The 17206-nt window shown below is 42.6% G+C and overlaps 1 protein-coding gene across 1 annotated transcript in view; it reads right to left on the reverse strand.

The window, feature by feature from the left end:
• Positions 1-16817, reverse strand: part of espn (espin) — a gene marked incomplete at both ends in the record, with an annotated part of 39802 nt that extends 22985 nt beyond the window's left edge. Inside the window, 7 exons of the mRNA XM_083975831.1 lie at positions 3033-3340; positions 3677-3932; positions 5263-5394; positions 6369-6551; positions 6950-7136; positions 14357-14550; positions 16515-16817. Of these exons, the coding sequence (XP_083831957.1) occupies positions 3033-3340; positions 3677-3932; positions 5263-5394; positions 6369-6551; positions 6950-7136; positions 14357-14550; positions 16515-16817 (1563 nt within the window). The remainder of the gene's footprint in view (positions 1-3032; positions 3341-3676; positions 3933-5262; positions 5395-6368; positions 6552-6949; positions 7137-14356; positions 14551-16514) is intronic.
• Positions 16818-17206: the final 389 nt, after the last annotated feature.

Here is a 17206-nt window from a genome sequence, read left to right on the forward strand (position 1 = left end):
AGTAATGGGATATTAAAAGGGAACAATCTCACCTTGCATTTTGAGCAGTGATATTGTGTGATATTGTGGCTTTTCTAACCAATCTGTGACAACATTTCCCTCATGCAAAAAGTCTCATATTTGCATTGGGTACTCTCCAAAATCAACTTTATCAAAAATTCATTTTTTGCTTTTTTCCAGCCATGCATATTACAAAAAATTGTAAAGAAAAACAAGTGTATAAATATAACTAAAAAATATAAGTGTTAAATACATTTAAACACTTAAATCCCCTTTTTACTGTATATTATCAAAAATTAACCTCCAAAAATGTCAACCTTGGACATGACAGAAAAAAAAAGATGTTACTTTGCCTGTCAAATCAAACTGGGATTGATTTACATTTCAGTGCTTGCCGTCGCCATGACTTCTCACGAAATCCAAAGCCTCAGATGTCAAGCAGATGTCTGGTGTTAATATAAGTGGAAATAATTGACAACTGACCCCTGACCTCTCTTCCTTTGTGGTGTCATGTTCTGAGTTCTTGTAAGCCTGTTTAGATCTGTTGACTCATGTCTGCCTTCAAAGAAATGGTCCCTGAGCGCTCATCAGGTGGGAGGGTAATGTGAGCAGGGGAGCGCTACAGATGGTTTGATTGTCATCCTCCAGGGAGGTGGGCGAAGAATAGGAAATGTACAAAGCATTGTATTTGCACCCTCCCCTCCCCCACAGACATATACACACATACACAGACAGACAGGAAGCCATTCTTCCCATTATAAGGACCTGTCTGTCAACATAATGTCATTGTTATATATTTGTTTTTACAGTCTAATGTTTTTTTGTGTGCATTGTGGACGGCTGTTTAGCCTGGTTGCTGTTTAACATTGTTCAGTAACATTTTAATGTGGTTTTGCAAAAAAAACAACAACCATAGGAACAAATATACAGGGAAGCTGTTTGTGCAACATGTGATGACTCTAAACTTACATGCATGCCTGACAACAACCAGTAAAATAGAAAACAAGAGGAAACTTGTGAGTAAAACATAATGAAACAGATGTGAGACATTCACTGTCCAACCATTCAGCAGCTCAAGCAGCTCCACAACCTGAAGCCTACGTATGCAAAGCAACATTGAATACGTTTGCTTTCCCAGTGTTTGACCTGGCATCACTTTTAGGGGACCGATGAACACAAAGCTTTTCTCTCGCTCCTCTGAACATCTTACCTTAGCGTTAAAAATCCTCTCCTGCGGCGCTCCTTCAGCCTTATCCACAAAGCTCAGCAAAGCACAGAGAGTAGCTGTCACCAGATCCACAGTGTCACCACGTCTCCGCTCAGCGCTACATCTGTCACTCTACCTGCCCTCTCACTTTACCCACAGGCCTCATCAATAACCTATTGGACAGTCCACAGCACTGGCAATGATGTCACCACCACTCCGTAGACCAACCACTCCCCAACCCTGTCCAGTGCCTCTTATGCAAAACTCAAAGTCTCTGGTGCTGGTCAGCTCACTGTGGCTGGCTGCACTCAAATCTCTCAGGATTTAGGATTATTAGAATATTCTAGTGCCTTGAATTAGCAGCATGAAGGATACATTTTGACCACTAGTTATAGTGAAAAGGTCTGGAGTAGGTCTAAAGAATAATAAAATATGTTACAAAGTACATGACACATAAAGCCTGCTATGCATGACGTTTGACCTCAGTTGAGGCAAATTCAGACAAATGAGATGAGACAAACGGCAGAAATCTCAAAGAATCACAAGCAAAGCTCTGTGTCTCTGGATGGAGGTTATTGTTCTTTGTTACTATGGTGCTCAAGGTAGATTGTTTTTCCCAATGTATATGATGCATGCTTATCTTAATTGTGTGTGTGTGCTGTTCAATTGTTAATGAGTGTGTGCCCGGGGCTGGTCACCTGGGTATAGAGAGGAGAGGGGGGCGGCAATTGCTAAAAACTCTCCCCCACTCGGCCGATGGCGCATGCGTGTATGCACAGAGACGAGAGAGCTCAGCCTGGAGACATGAATGGTGCCTTTTGGACTTTCTGTCTAATGCATAGCTGATCCTTACATACAGCCTCCATCTATCTGTCTAGACATGTGTGACTTTTCCTGTAAATGAGCTGATTCTGCAGCTCCCACATTTCTTTTTCTTACTACACTTCAGGTTTTAAAATGAAGTGTTCCAACACTTACAAGGCTTTCACTATAGTGGATTTAGACTTCACAGCTACTTTGCCAATACCATACCATGCTGAAAATATATAAAGTATTTATCCAAAATATATATCTCTCACATCTCTATCTCATCACACCTATATTTTTTTATGGTGCGTGGTTTAAGCTGAAGCAACTTTGTTTAAATGACCAAATAGTCAGGACATGGTAACGCTCAAGAAATAAATTCTGCATGAAGTGAAAGTGATCCCTCAGATTGGTCATCTATCATACACTCCCTGGACGACTCGGCAACAATTCAATTACAATTACAATTTCAAAACCACTTTTCATGGCCTTTACCACAGCACTCACTTTGCAGCACTGAAACCATTGTTGTCGCTTTTAATTGCTCCTCCTCGTCAGCTCTGTAAGCACATTCTGAGTGATCTGAGGCCAGATTAATTAGTAAAATTAAGATCAAGCCCATCATAACAACCATTGTGCGTGTCAACCCAACGGCCTGTCTCATTAATGAGCATCTTTTTTAACCTTGTTACCTCGTACTCGCACAATAATGCCATTGTGGGCATTGTTACACAAGAGCAACAGGCAGCCCAACTGAGTTTACACAAGGAATGATTTATCCCAAACATCCTGCTCCCTCTGCTTGTTTGGGATTGTTCCATCATGTGATAGTTATGGATATCTACATTTTTTAATGAACTAAAATATGCAAAGTACTTGTCTTTATACTACAAATAAGTAAAATAAGTAGTATTTGTTAATATTACAGCACAGAGCACCCATTTGTTATGCATGCACCAACAATGACAGCGATATAAAATGACTGAGGGAATTCTTCAGAGATTAACACTGCTCTTACCCTCTTCTTGCTCTCCACGTGCCGCAAGTTGCTTTTCACCTTCAGGAACTCGGCTGACGACGGCTCCTGAGGGGCATGTGGAGCAGGGTAGCCCGGGGGTGGAGGGGGCACTGGAGGACACTGCGGTGGAGGCGGAGGCGGGTAGGCTGGTGGCGGTGGCGGTGGTGGGGGCGGCGGAGGTGGTGGGGGCGGGGGTTTGGATGTGGCATCAGCCGGTGTGTTGCTCTTCTTGGCCGTGTCAGAGCCGATGTCTGGGTTCAGCATGTCCATGTAGGCCTGCATATCCGTAATGGCTGTCTCCGAGGCGCCTGGGACAGAGACAGAGCCCATGTAGGCAGGTTTGATATAGATTTGAGTTGCATGGTTTATAAACACGGTGAACTGCTGATTGTAAATGAACAAGATCCCATTCTCTTGGTGCACATTCACAGACGATCATAATAAAATGTCTGCATGCAGGCCACTAGGGAGCAGCACCACTATATCATGCACCTGTGACCTGGAACAACAAGCAGGAAACTGGTGCATGTTGTTAACTCTAGTTCAGTACATAGCTGTAAGTTTTCACCCTCAGCTATAACTTATAACAGAAACAGTAGTCCAGGAGTTACGGCTGAATGATTGAAAACAGTCAGGTTTCTGACCTGTGTGTGCAACAGTGTTGAGCTGAGCAGGTGGGCCTCGAGACATCGGTAAGCTGCTCCTCTTCTCCCCAGTGCTGGACTGGCTGGAGTTGGCTGAGTCGTAGTTGGACAGGGAGCTGGATGGTGAACTGATGTCAAAGTGGGCCACCTGGTTGGCAGGGGGCATGGTGGTGTTTGGGGACGAGAGGCCTGAGTCCGGCTGCTTGTACTCGAGGTCCGTCGAGGGGTCCCGGGACAAAACACGGTGCTCAACACTCTGTCAGAGGATGCAGCTCATGAATACAAGCGCTATTACGTCAATTCTGTTCAACTGTCTAACAAAAACAACAAAGCTGTTATTTGATTTATTATATCTTAATTAAATGCTCCTAATAAAAACATGGGTGGTTCTTTTAGTTAGGTGAAAGGATACAGTGTCATTACAGTGGATGGAAAATGAATTATCTTTAATATAATTATCTTTTTCATTCATGATTTCCCATTCCTCTACCTCCCAGCCCCATAAGGAGAACAGCATTATGAGTTTAATTACTGCACACTAATGAAACATCTCACAGCTGATCAGAAAGGCTCTGGGGCCCTCTGCTTTTCCCACAATGCAATCCCTTATGGGTGGAATACAAGGGGGGAGGTGTGTATGGTGGTGATGGAGGTTGTTGCTTGCTCACCAGAGAAAGTTCAGTGTGTAGGAGTTATTATTCCTCCAACCACTTGGGGATTTAAGTGGGTTGAAGCTGTGGAGGCCACAGTGTGTCAAGTGTTAATAGCTCTAGTAATTAGCTGAGAAAAACTGATGTCAGTCAAGGGACATGTTGGCTCAGCGACAACTATTTTCTTGCTGCAGTGTCACAGTCTTGTGTTTTCCAATGTTGTGCTTTAATTCAGGGGCAAAACAAGTTAGGATTGGAGTGATCAAAATTTTTGACGACAGTTCAGGCATGCAACATTTTGTCAGAATAGCTGATATACTGAATCATAATTTCATGCAGAACAGGATGAAGTGGACGTCGGATATTTGCGGGACCGGTTGAACAAACAACAAAGGCAGCAGTTCACATGCTGTACTCTGTGAATGTTCTCTGTCTGGAATAAATACTGTATGTTGTCTTGATTTGACGTGTGAGAGTTAAACTCCCACAGGACCAATTAGTGGTAAAAAAAGAAAGAAAGAAAAGCAAAACACATCAGTGAGACATCACCAGGTTTGAAGCAGTGGTTCCCACCTTTTTCACCTGAAAGTAGGTCACTCTACTAATGACTCTACCTGCACAGTTACACTGTTATAGTTTGAATTATGAACATTTGTTATTATTTTTTAAGTTCTTAAGTTTTGTGTGACAGACTTAAATTACATAATTTCTTTACATAAATCTTTAATTATGTGCCCCCTCAGATTTGTCTTAGGTCCCCATAAGGCTGGAACCACTGACCTAAAGGGTTGCAGTTTTTAAATAACAAGTATCGTAGTAAGAAGTTGAATTAAATGTTTGTGTAAATGCTGTGATCTTTGCTGATAAAGATCTCTGATTGTGCTTATCAGGGTTCAGGATGCGGTGAAGCATGCAGAGCATCACTGTGTCTCTTACCATGTTCTCCACAGTGCGCAGATACTTGGCACACTGGGAGTGGCCGTTGTATTCAGCCAGGTCTGCTGCTGTGAAGCCGTCCTGGTCCCTGATGCCTAAGTCCACACCATTGACCACAAGGATCTGACAGCACTAAAGGCAGATGACACAGAGGAGATAAAAAAAAATACCTTCAATCTATTGAAATAAGTGTAATTTCTTCTTTGGAATCTTTAGGTAATGTGAAAGCACTGATAAAATGAAGATGACATGTCTTCAAAGAACACCACATCAAACATATCATATCATACAGCTGAAACACTGCCAGTATATCATCACTTCAATACAGTGTAAAATAGATTTATATTAAAATGTTATAGTTTTATAGTCTTTTAATACCATAATTCTAAATCTAAAAATATTAATTGCTAAATAACTTCTTTACTGGCCATCTAATTCATAGACTACACAGAAATACAGTCATTTTTGAGTCATTTTTAACAATAATTACTGTAATAGGCAACAGCTACTTCATTTTTTTACCCAGAATATGACTGGCAAAACATTCAAATAGCCATGTGTATTGAGAAGGAACTTGCAAATGGTGTAAAGCGTCTAGTTTTGAAAACCTCAGTCAAGTGCCAGATGAAAAGCAGACTAAGCCTGTTGTTCTCAGCCTGAGTGACCTTTGTGTTTTAGCTAGCTTCTTAAAAATTTTCTCTCTAGTCGAAAATGTGAGCTAACACCTTGTAAGTCAAAGTTTGGGATCAATTTCCTTTGAGCTGAATCTGAAACGCTACATATGTGACACAAAACCAGGGTTTCCTGTACATTTGATACAAAGAGCTTGTGTTGAAACAACTCACTGACCAGGAGTGGATACAACAAAACCCTATTCAAAGTATTAGGTTGGAGTGGCAACAAAACCATGAGCAAGAGGCCTTCTATTCAAAACGCATGGTTTTGGGTGAAACCCAGTATTGCTATGACGTTGATATTCGTTCATTAAGCTCTCACATAACTATAACTATACTATGTCTTTTATTAACCTGCATTTTACGTCACTGTCAATTGTAGTCTGACTCTCCGCACTTACATTAACTCAGAAGAATAACACAAACACACACCTCCAGTTCACCGTTCTCTGCTGCGTCATGTAGTGGAGTCCCTCCCCAGCTGTCAGTGACGATCTCTCCGCCGTGCAGCAGCAGCCAGCTGAGCACCTTCGCGTGGCCCCGGCTGGCTGCAAAGTGCATGGCTGTGGCCCCGTCGCCGTCCTTGTCTGTCAGGCTGATCTCTGTGAAACTCATCTAAATGAGAAAGAGTAATGACACAAGTTAGATTCAGATTCAACAACAAGTAGGAATTCTGCACAATTTTAAATGTAGGGTGAATTAGTAAATGCAACAAGTTATATCTTAAATGTTTATAATTTCCCATAAAAACACGAAGTGTCAAATCATGATGTAACATGACATAACATGTCTTAATGAAACATAATTTTCATATTAATTATATAACATTATATAACATCAATTGCAATAACATTTTATGGATTAATTTAGATTACACAGCATTCATTTGCTAGTTCATAGACATCTGTGAGTTCACTACGTTTGATCAGATTTAATTTAAAATACAATAAAAACACACTGAGGACAGGACATCAATCTTAGAATAAATCAGGGCACATATTTGTCTTATTTACCAGCCAAACGATGACGGTGTTGTGGCCCATCTGGGAAGCAGCATGCAGTGATGTCATCCCATCATTGGCTCTGATGCTAGGATCCGCCCCACAATCCTTGACCAGGTATTGGACAACCTCAAGATGGCCCTCCTGGCAAGCCAGGTAGAGCGGTGTGGCACCATTCTTAGTTTGGGAGTTGACAACACTGTATGAAATTAAATAAAATGAAATTGGAAAGTCAATAAAAGGCTCTGGGAGACCAAATTTCTATGTTGTTTGTTTGAGGCACTGGAAATTGAATCGTGCGATTGGTACAAACAGAACTGACAGGTGTATGTGTATATACACTTAAAGGGCAACTTCGGTTTTTTTCAACCTGGGCCCTGTTTTCATATGTTTTTCTGTAGATGTGAGTGATGGATAATATTTTTTTTGAGGTGGCTCCAGTATTGAGCCGGGCAGGCAGCCTGCAGCCCAGCTGATGCTCTTGCATGGGGCAAGTGGCTCCCGTCAAAGTTCGCCGTAAACGAGCATTTTTTTCAAACTGACAGGCTCAGATAGTTACAATGAATGTCCGACAACATACTAGAAAGGAGAAATTAACGTATTCAGGGTTTTTTCTGGCCAAAATTTGGGTTGAGGCGGCCGCAGGGATACGTATCTCTCCCTCCGGTCAAACGCCCCGTCCTGATCCACATCCACTGCAAAGTAAAGGTGCCGCCAGCTGTAATAGTGTAACATCCGCGTTTTTACAGCTGATTTTAGGATGAAACTCTGAACATAAATAATAAATTACCATGAAGATCTATCCGGGTTAAACAGCCACCTTTGTAGCAAAGGAGAGCCCGGCTCGCTACAGTAGCTGCAGCTCTCCGTCTCCGTCTCCTTCTCTCTCTACGCTCTGTGCCGGTGGGGTGTGTTTACACTCAGCACCAGGTTTGAACGGAGCGGAGTCTATGAGCCCCAATGAGCCCCGCCCCCGCAGGCACACAAGCAAGCCGCGCATCAACGGCATCTTGCGGTCTGGCCCGGAGCTGAAATCAAACACACCCCTCCTGCTGCGGTCGAGTTGAACCAGTTGAAAACAGCGCCGCTGAGCTTCCATACCGTAGCCTACATTGAGTTTCAATCAAGATTCCAGCGCAGCGGCAGACAATTTCAGCGAGGCCGTGCCGACCACAGGGTCTGGTATGTTGTCGGACACTCATTGTAACTATCTGAGCCTGTCAATTTGAAAAAAATGCCTGTTTATACCGCAAACTTTGACGGGAGCCACTTGCCCCATGTAAGAGCGTTAGCTGGGCTGCAGGCTGCCTGCCGGGCTCAATACTGGAGCCACCTCAATAAAAGTGTTATCCATCACTCACATATACAGAAAAACATAGGAAAACAGGGCCCAGGTTGAAAAAAACCGAAGTTGCCCTTTAAATATACAGAATGTAGCTATTTGCAACAAAAACTTTTATTCTTTTGATTCTTAATTTGAAAAGTTAGAAAGTCCCAATATAGTAAGGAGGCTACAAACTGGACACAAACTGAAAAAATATAAAATACTTTAATATTAACATAATCATCACTTGCCATCAAATTGCAACTTTTAGTTAATATCTGTAGCTAAAACTGTCTGACAGTTGCTATGGGTTTTTATTTATTTATCTGTTTACACATTACTGTACATGCAGTCTATCTGTCCAGTGTGGGTGTGGCGTAAACGGGTAACTGACAGGAAAACATGCCCCTCATTTGTCAACATGAAACTATTCTGAGAGCAGACAGCAGCAATGCTGAGCCAAATCCTGTTCCCCATTATTTCCAAAGGGCCTTAGCCCCACCTCTAATGAAACACTCATCCACTGCCCGTTTTCCTCCGTCCCAGATCTTTCCAGTCACAGTGGGAGGTCAGGGAGTGAATGAGCGCTTCCCTGGTAAATCCCATAAGGTCGTGCTTTATTTGGACACTGACAAATGAGCAATGAGTCTACAGTACTAAGAGGATTATCACTCCAATGGCTTTGCCCGACTTGCTGTGTGCTGCTTAACGCAGGTTTGCCAGGGGCCAAGACGGACTGAGTAGGTGAAGAGGAGGAATGGAGAAGGTGACAGAAATGAGAGGCAGGGCTTATAGGTGGACGAGTGGATCCGATCCTGTAGACACAAACATGACCCTGTCGAGCTTTCCCTTTAGAGACGAGCTCAAGCCAACAGTAGTAGCTAAAGACCCTGCGCTAAAACTGCACATGGATCATGGACTTTGTCTGCTTACGATCAATCAGGGTTTTATCCTGAACCACAAATGGATGGCAAATTCTCCATAGAAATTCAGGCATACAAGATAATAGAGTCTGATGGTTTATGGTCTATGAGGAAAATGAATGGATTCTGTGATGAAGGGAAGGCTTCCATGTAAAAACAAACATGTCTTAAATAAGAAGGGGAAGTAATCTGCACTTCTGTCATCAGGAAGTGGGCACACTGGTCAATTATTGATGAGTGTAACCAAAGTGGGCTGAAGTTTCACCTGCGCACTGGGGTCTGTGTAGGAGAGCTTACGTTTGTTAATCCTAACCACGCACTCTGATCGTGACAGAGTATGTTTTAGGTGAGGCGGACACACTTCTAACAAAGCACACGTTGGCTCCGCTGCTTCAAAGTGAGGAGGCTCGAACGCTCTCTCACCTAAAGAGGTGCTTTTGGAGGACAGGTGTAGATTTCAAAGAGCAATGGGAGGAGAAAGAGCTTAGCCTTGTGTGACCACGGAGCTAGCGAGCGGCACAAGGAGCGCTGCCTTGTCCGTCACTTTGTCACTCAAAGGAAAAAACACAGTGTGAAGTAGCAGACATCTGATATATTTCCAGTTCAGTGCCGATAAGTAATTCAACTCAGTAATTGTCCATCCGGTGTCCCCTCCGCCCCCGCCCCCCATCTACATGCAAACAAAGACCAAGGTTGATTACTATGCTTCATTACTAGCGAAGTAATTGATGTCACACTAATGGTCTTCTTGCCTGATAAAGGCTAGTTACCTTCTCAATAGCTTTCCCTGTCTAAATAATGAAAACTGTTGTGTTATGTGACCTCAGTGTCTCATATCACATTTTTAAAGATCTTTCCATATTCCAACGTGGATATGTAACGGTTTCATAAGTCTACACATATTCCTTTAGAGGTAGTCATTGATTACATTGCCTTAAAAAGGAAAAGACAACAAATGGTCATTTTATTTGGTCCTAAATGAGTCAAACACTTTCCAATATCGGTAATATTTCTCACTGCCTTTTTATCAAGTGAGTTTTGAAACCTACATGTAATCCTTCACTTTCAGAATAGATTTTGGAGGTTTCAACGTAATAACAATGCTCTTACAAAAGCATGCAGTACTAATTGTGTAGGCGGAGGTTTTTATTCATCTTGCACCAAGAAGTTAAGAAGATTAAAGTTGAAGAAAATAAATACAAATCGGCAACACGACCCGCCCCACCCCACCACCACCACTCTGGGCCTAATTATGAACACACTTGAGTTGAGAACTAATTTTAGCAACTTAAAGCCGAGAGTGGGCATCTTGGTGAACTGTTACGCAATGAGAATCGGTGCAACTTTAATTTTTTTTTTTTTCTTTTTTATAAGTATATTTTTTGGGGCTTTTTCGCCTTTAATGGACAGGAGAGTCGAGAGAGAGACAGGAAATGGGAGGCAGAGAGGGGGGCGAATGACACGCAGGATAGGGCCGCTCGGTGCGGGATTCTAACCGGGGTCGCCTGCAGTGAGGACCATAGCCTCCAGAGCTAAACACCGCCCCGCAACTTCAATTTTTTTCTTCTCACAAAAACATAAATGACCTGCAGAGATGCTGCAGAGATGCAGCAGAGCAGCGCTCACCCTGAGAGTACACCTGCTGTTTTATAGTGGCCATCTTGGCCAATTTAATTGGTCATCTTTATTTATATGAATGTGTTTTTACTTCTCCTGTCTATGTTTTCTTACCTGTGCAAATATTTTTGCTATCTCTTGCTACCAACTCAAATACTTGGATTACTGTACCTTTCATTTGATATTGGGCTGACCCTAACGTAACCCTTCTCTACCTTTCCCAACTATATGCTGGAATTATGGCTTGGACAAAGATTTTAATCTGAGCTAATTCATTACATAACCTGTCTGTAGTCTCTCTCCCTCTGTCTTTCTTTTGCCCTCCCTCCCTGTCATTCATTCAGTCTTTTGTGTGCCGAGGCTATCAGCAGCAACACAGCACATGAGCCTGTTGGTTTTGGGTCACTGGGGATGAACACGCTAACGACCTACTGATTCAGATATGGCTTGTAAATCTAAAGGACACCAAAGTATCAGGGAAACACAGCCGCCTCGACCTTAAAACACAGACAGACAGGGATTGCATAATGAGTAGAAAATGGCAGGCAGTTAAATGCTGCAACAGTTTCGAGATCCATCTCTTGAGTGCTTGTCTTCAGGTCACGCTGGACTTTTGTCTGCATGTCATTCTAAACAAAACATATCGGTTGTATGAATGTAACTCTTTGATCAAACTAAAATAAATAGGCGATTCAAATTTTTTAAATTATCTCAGTGACTTTCATCACATTTTGTGCAGATGTTGAATAGTTGCTCTAAATTCTAAAAATGAACTTGTAAAACGTATCAGGATTTTATATATGAGGTATAAATGAAGTGGCACAAGTAGCATTAAAAACAAAAAGGCCCTGAGTCTTCACAGTCAGTACTGGTCAGGTTTAATATTGTGAAATATTATTTTCAATAAAAGGAGTGTAGTGGGTGTTGGTTGTTTACTGTTTATTTACATGCTATTTACCTCTGCGCGGCAACACTCACCATGTGTTGTACCGTCATTAGGCCGCCACTTGCTAAAGCGATGATGTAACAAGGGTCATGTTATCCTTGTGGTTTTTCAAGTGGAACAAACTCCATTTGGTTCCCTCTGAAAAGTCACTGATATAAATTTGTGGCTTGTAACGAACCCTGAAACGAGAATGCTATCTCGCTGCTGCAAAGTTCCTTTGTAAACAATGCTTGAGGGCAGAAACTAGAAAGCTGTCTGTCTATTCAACTGGATTTGTTTCCCTCATTATCTTATCGCTGGTTGGCGCTACTGTGTGTGTCTCCATGGAGATGGTGGTAAACAGCAACAGGGGGAGGGGCGGTGGAGAAGAGTGAATGGGACCCAGCTATCAGGGAGCTACCATGTCCCTGAGACTCATTAAATTTTCAGCAGCTATGCACCTGTCTGGGGTGCAACCACACAATATTGGAGTTAGTACCTGGACAAGGTCAGCACAGAACAGACCAGGCTCTGCAACTTAAAGACTATTTTTGTTTCTTAAAGCAGAAGTAAGCGATATTTTTGTGTTAATATAAGTCTTAAATAGTTCTATCTTCCGACAGCAATCACTTACATAGAGTGTTTGGACCGAAACACGGGTCTCTCAGTCACTCTGCTCTGCTCTGAGCCGAGGAGAAAACTTTTCTCGTATCCTACAAGTTTTATCCAATGAGGAGAGAGAACGGCATGCAGGGCTGTGTGTGCAGCCAAGGGATGCGCCTGAATGTGGTGACGTAGGGACAAGGACCAATAGATCCATGATGAGGGCGGGGGCTGCTAACTCCATCGGCTGATGGTGCGTTCAAGGCAACCCGTAACTCGTGTTTTTCCGACCTGTGAAGTCGTACCAGTTCGATCTGGTACGAGTCGGAAGTTACGAGTGGCCGTTATAGTGACTTTCACAGGTAAAACAGGTCGGAAAAACACGAGTGGGTTGCCTGGAACGCTACAAAGTCGTAAGTCGTGACGCTGTAATTGAAGTGAAGCTGTAATTTACGGTTTCAAAAGCCTGCCTGGAACGCAGCATTAGCCAAAACGACCGGATCGCTTACTTCTTCTTTGAAACAGGACACTAAATCCCACCTGTTAATTTACCTTAATTTCTATGTGGTGCTGCAGAGGGCATAACATGACGTTTTATATGGACAACTAACACCTTCTGTGACAGTATTTCAACTAGTGATATATGCTGTTACAGAATATACAATAGTATATGTCACAGGTTGTTGCAGATCACAAATATCAGCACTTGCCTACAGTACTGGCTCCACAGCAACAGTTTTATGCTGCTAAATCTGCACCTACATTGCTGCATCATGACTCTCCCTGACCTTTTCCTTCTTGTGTGATCAGTGCACCTCAATCATGTCCATGGCAGTCACATAGTCCATATGGGTGGTTGTTATCTCCCTAGGACATGGGGGTCTGATGCTACAGACTGCACTGCTTGAGGGTGATATCTATCAAAGGCTAATTGCACGCAAACACCCTATTAACATAATGCATACATTAACCCTTCGACTCTTGTTCATCTGCGACTATTTTGATAGAACTCCTTTTTAAGATGTGACAACTAGAAGCTTTTCTTGGCCTTTGCATTAGAGCACAGTTCATTAAATATTTCAGGCCTTTGGATTGTTTAGTCGGCAAAAAAGACCAATAATATTAGTTCACACACACACACTTGATTTGATTGTTGACACGGCTCTCAGAGCTTTGCAGATTTGTGACAACACTGTTAACTGTTCTAGATGCAATGCATATAGCATTATCTAGCAAATGGGGGCTAGGGCAGTGGGTAGTATTATGGGAAAGTTAAACCACTAAGAGTGTTTTTCTAAATGAGATTAGAACAGAGTGGTTAGATTGCCCCACAGCTATCGAAAAACAAAGTTCAGGTTGCTTCCCACCACTACCAGTTAGAGCTACAAGTACCCCCCACCATACAAGTCAGAAGTTTTTCTATCAGAATTATTTGCTGAGCATCTGAAAAGTAATGAGAGTTGACTTGTCAATGTCAGATTGCTGAAGTGCAACAGTAAACTGAGTCTGAACTGTCAATCTAATGCAGCATGTTCCAGTCACAAAAAGTGAGTAAAGCTGACTGGAAATACAGATTTGAGTTCTTTAGAGTCAGTCTAAAGGCATTTGAAACTACTCTAGTGCTGACTCAGTGGCAGAAGACCAGTGCTGAGGGTGACCAGGTGAAAGATAGAAAGGGATAAAGAAAACATAGAGGATGAGAGTGATGTATCTTGCATCAAAGTTTAGCCTGATAATGTAATTTTCATATTGATTTGAGCTGTTTATCCTGAACATCACAATTTATTTATGGAAATAATAAATATAACTTTTTGACAGATTTAAGCACTGATCACATTAAGCGACAAAACCACTGTGCTGTGAGTGATACTAAAAAAAACATATTTAAATCACCGTGTGGTGTCCTGCACAGTAACCAAATCAACAGCGTTTAGACTCTGATTACACAGAGGAACACCGACCATCACACATGAAGACAACACATGGTTTTCTATTCTTTCAGTTTCACGAAACCGCGTTGCTCTTACTTTGGGACGTGCCCCAGTAACAGTCGGAGAGACGGCAGGTCTCCCTTGGCAGCTGCATAGTGGACGGGCAGGGCGCCTGTATCAGTGGAGGCCCCGGGGTCCACCTCACCGCTCTTCAGCAGCCAGTCGGTGATCTCATGGTGACTGAAGCGGGATGCAAGATGGAGAACAGTGGCACCAGAACTGTCCCTGTCCTGTAAATCAAAGACAGAAGTGAAGAATAAAAAACATGAACAATTTAATAATCAGATGACTTTGACAGTGTAGAGTAAAATAGAAACTGTCAGAGTTACAGGATTAGACAGTGAATCATACAACATACAGCTCATGTAGGAGCACACAGTTAAGGTTACGGGTACTGTCATTAAACCAGACTCATGGTGCCAAAGGGAAACTAATGGGTGAGTCTCTGGGCTGAGAGGTGCGATGTGGAGCGATTATTAAACTTAGTCCTTATTACACTCAAATGCACATCATTAACATCAGATACAATCAGGAACCAAGAGCAGTAACGTGAAACAAAAACAAATTGTGACAAGTGAAAGCGGATGGAAATTAGCCTGTGGCTACAATCCGGCTTGTTTACGATTTTGTTTCGTTCATGAACTTGCATTGTCCCACTTTAAATACATTGAATTGAATTGAATTGAAACTGCCCATCAAGTAAATTGCACTGCAACTGATAACTGATGGTAATTACTAAATGTCAGCCAAGTTATTTTATCAGTTAGTTCTTGGTGTGGGGTGCTCTTTGTCACTCCTCTGGGCTCTGTCAGGCAGTCATCAAAAGTAATGGAGACAGTAAGTAGATAATAGAGCTCTTATTACTCTGTGTTTCAAATTTAGAATCCCAGATTACTACGGGACAGATCCAGTATCTGATTGAGTGATTCAGATGTGGTGCTTGTGTTTCTGTTGTGTATAAAAATATATCTATCTCTCTACCTTTCTGCCTGTATAAATACTCCACTTATCATTTGTTATTGTATATTGTATTGTATTATCAGATAGATAGATAGATAGATAGATAGATAGATAGATAGATAGATAGATAGATAGATAGATAGATAGATAGATAGATAGATAGATAGATAGATACCTGCTGCATTCCCTCACTAGTAAATGTTTTTCCTCCTACTACCAGCAGGGACATGGGAATGAGGTAACTGAGTCATAAGGGCTCACAAGGTTTAATCTGTCATGTGAAGGTTTAACCATAATACTTACAGTGCCATTATACATTTTTCCTCTATCGTGTCAGACTCCACTGTCATTATGTCATTAAGTCTGTTTGTACCTTTACAGTCTATGGTTTGTACCCTCTCTGTGCCACAGAGCATGCTGTATAAAGGATATTACCTTTGCAAATCCAGTTTTGCATAGGCTACTTCATTAGCATGGGGACAGGAGGTAGCAACAGAGTGGGGTTTCAACTAAAGCCAAGTGCCATAATTAAAACTTTGTAACATTGTCAGTGCATTTCCACTGATCCACAACCGACAACAATCTACCTTAAATTTCATGGATTTGTATTATACACTGCATTTCAATTTTCTTTTTTAGAACAGTATATAAGCACCATTCAGGCTCCTGTGAATGTCTGGGGATCTCTTCTTCTCTTCGTCCATGCTAAGTGATTTACTTTACTGTTTCAGAGCTTTGGGGGCTAGATCTGAATCATTAGGTTTAGACTACATTTATTGTGGAAGTGCCTATTCCTACAATAACACAGCCCCCGATAAAAGATGTAGTGTATCTGAAATATGTTATTCAACCACTTGAAGTATTTCTTAATTAAAACGGACTATCTGTGGGTTGCCTCTGTAAAAATTCTGCTATAGATTCATTGGGGTTTGATGTCTAAAGTCTTAACATTTTGTCAGACTTTCTCGTTTTCAAGTCCAAACTCTCCTCTTGTATTTTCACATGTGTGGTGCAATGAAAACACTCTAACATTGGTCCATGTGTCCAGTGGAGCTCAGTGATACCTGTCCAAGTTTGGCTGGAGAGGTCACACTGGCTTGTAGGAGGGATTGGATGCGAGGGTTTGGCACGTATAGGCTTACACATCTAAGAAAAATGGCAGGCAGGTCGGAGGAAACGGAGAATTAAGACTATAGGCCTAACTGTCTGCCACACATCAGCTCGGGTCACTCACCTCTGGCCGACATCCACCTTGGGTCAGGAGCCACTGCAGGCAGGCCAGGTTACCGGTAGCTGCGGCGTCATGTGCCGGACTCGCCCCGTTGTTCGCCAGGCAGTTGCCCGGCAGTGCTGCCTCTTCCACCAGGAAACGCAGACAGGCCAGTTTTCCGGCCCGGGCTGCATGGTGGACCGGTGAAGCCCCCAGCACGTCCTTAATGTCGACCGTGAGAGTTTTTGCCGCTAATTGCACTTTGAGCGTCTGCACATCCCCCTGCCTCGCGGCGAGCAGCGTCCGGTCGCCCTCCACCACCACCATAGCCGCTGCAGAGGGTCGGACGACTCCTTTCTCTTGGTTTGAACCCTGTCACTTCACCGTGTAGACGGGATCAGCATCACAAACTTTCAAGATGAGTCAATTTCCCCCCCGATAGTTCAATTGTGGCTCCACATGTCTCCGTCAAAACAAGACGCGTTCCTGGTCAATAGAGCTGTGGAAAAGCCTCGGCTGTTTAAAGCGACGTGTTTTACATGTTGAGATAAAAAAAAAACTCGCTCCACTGTCCTTATTCTGTGTCTGTATCTGTAAACTGACCTGCTGCCTGTGTTTTACCCGACGATGTGGGGCCAGTAATCCGCTTCTGCTCTCTCGGTCGCTCAACACCTGTTACTCCACTTTGCTTCCCCTTTTTCCGGTAAAGACTTGCT

This window comes from Trachurus trachurus, assembly GCF_905171665.1.
Source record: "Trachurus trachurus genome assembly, chromosome: 7".
NCBI classification, from domain to species: Eukaryota; Metazoa; Chordata; class Actinopteri; order Carangiformes; family Carangidae; genus Trachurus; species Trachurus trachurus.